Consider the following 1599-nt stretch of genomic DNA (forward strand, 5'->3'; position numbering starts at 1 on the left):
GGTCACCTGGTCATAGAAGGAGATCAGGTTGGTCAAGCAGGACCTGCCTCTCATGAATCCGTGCTGGCTAGGCCGGATCCCCTGGTTGTCCCGCTCATGCCTTGTGAGCGCCCTCAAGATGAACCGCTTCATAATCTTCCCCGGTGCTTATGGCTTTTCAGCACCATAAATAGGTGCTGAAAGGAAGAGGTGAAGATGTGCTGTCTAACATTCCTAACCCGGTGACTGTGGACGCTGGAGAAGCATGAGGATTACGGGAAGGGACCATGGATAAGCCAGGCTTATGCACAGCATGACTTTCTTCCGGTGCTGGAGACAAAATAATTGGGCGAGAAGAGCCACTAGTCTGTCTCAGTAGTGCATATTATTATGTTCTTAAAATTAACATCTATTGGCTTATTAGATAATGAACCATGTTTTGCCCACTGTCTTCTGCCATCCATAACCAGGAGCTATAGCCATGTGTTTGAGTGATGTGGAACGACACTGGAGTTTTCAGGTATGAAAAAGGACACGTTGCACCTGAAGAAGCTATTTTCTGTACCTGCTGCTGAGGCTGTACTGAAGACCCTCCAAGGCTGCATTCCCAGCTCCTGTTCTGGCCCAGCCTTCCACCAGCTTCCTCAGCATGGGCAATTTCCAACTAGTATAGCTGATCTCTGGCTAACCAATACTGCCTACCAACTGCTCCCCTCTCCTTGCAGATACGCTAAGCAGAAGGTAATTTGGGCAGCATGTTTGAGCTGACTGGAGGAAAACACCAAGTTTCTGAGGAATTTCTTGTAGAGTGTACTGGCTTGTAGAGTATATTCTTTCAGAAGATGCATCAGAAGCTTAACTTTAGATATCTCTAAGTGGCAGTTTTCCAACTATTGAAAGGGAGAAATAGGATTCTGCAGAGGTGCAGGTTCTCCTACATTTCAACTTACATATTTTGAAAACTCAAAATCCACATTTTGGGCAACATTACTCACAGCAGCTGACAGGAAACCAATTACAGCTATTTGCAGAGCTTCTGGTTCCAGCCCCTGAGCTGATGAAAGCTGAAATTGGCCATCACAAAGTTATGAACACACTGCAGGCTTGTAAAAGTCCGTTTTACTTCCCAAATTATTTGAGTCCGTTAGTCTTGTTATCAAGGCACGGAGTAACAGAACAACGGGTTTAGGCTACCAGTATGCCCTGACAGCTCAGTGCTACTTGGGCACTGCAACACAGCAAACCAGTTCAAGTTGGTTTACAGCTTGCTTGTCTCTTTGGCCCAGTCCAGAGCATCAGAGTGTGTTTGCGCTTCTTGGGTTTTTTTTGGAGACCACCAGGATTCAGCCACAGGAGTCCGTGGGAATGTGACCGTCTTTTGCTGGAGGGGGTCGGGCAGACCGGATCCCGAGGCCAGGACCTTATGTTTCGCTTGCACAGAGCCATTCCCGCGGGGAGCAAGCCCCTCCACTGCAGTGCCACTAAAGCGCGGAGGGGGGGAGGCAGAAAACCCTCCCCTCCGAGGGGCAGCCCTTGCCTGCGGGGCTTTTCCCCGTAGACAGGCGCTTTCCCGGCCGGCGGCGCTAGTTTCGTTTCCCGCTGGCTCCTCCTCCGCCGCCC

At 49.8% G+C, this 1599-nt stretch overlaps 1 protein-coding gene across 1 annotated transcript in view; it reads left to right on the plus strand.

Moving 5' to 3' along the window:
• Nucleotides 1-460: 460 nt before the first annotated feature.
• The window catches only part of CMPK2 (cytidine/uridine monophosphate kinase 2), a 7050-nt gene continuing 5911 nt past the window's right edge, over nt 461-1599 (plus strand). Inside the window, exon 1 of the mRNA XM_009275623.2 lies at nt 461-499. Coding sequence (XP_009273898.1) covers nt 461-499 — 39 coding nt within the window. The remainder of the gene's footprint in view (nt 500-1599) is intronic.

Source organism: Aptenodytes forsteri, unplaced genomic scaffold (genome assembly GCF_000699145.1).
Source record: "Aptenodytes forsteri isolate BGI_AS27 unplaced genomic scaffold, ASM69914v1 Scaffold94, whole genome shotgun sequence".
Taxonomy (NCBI): Eukaryota; Metazoa; Chordata; class Aves; order Sphenisciformes; family Spheniscidae; genus Aptenodytes; species Aptenodytes forsteri.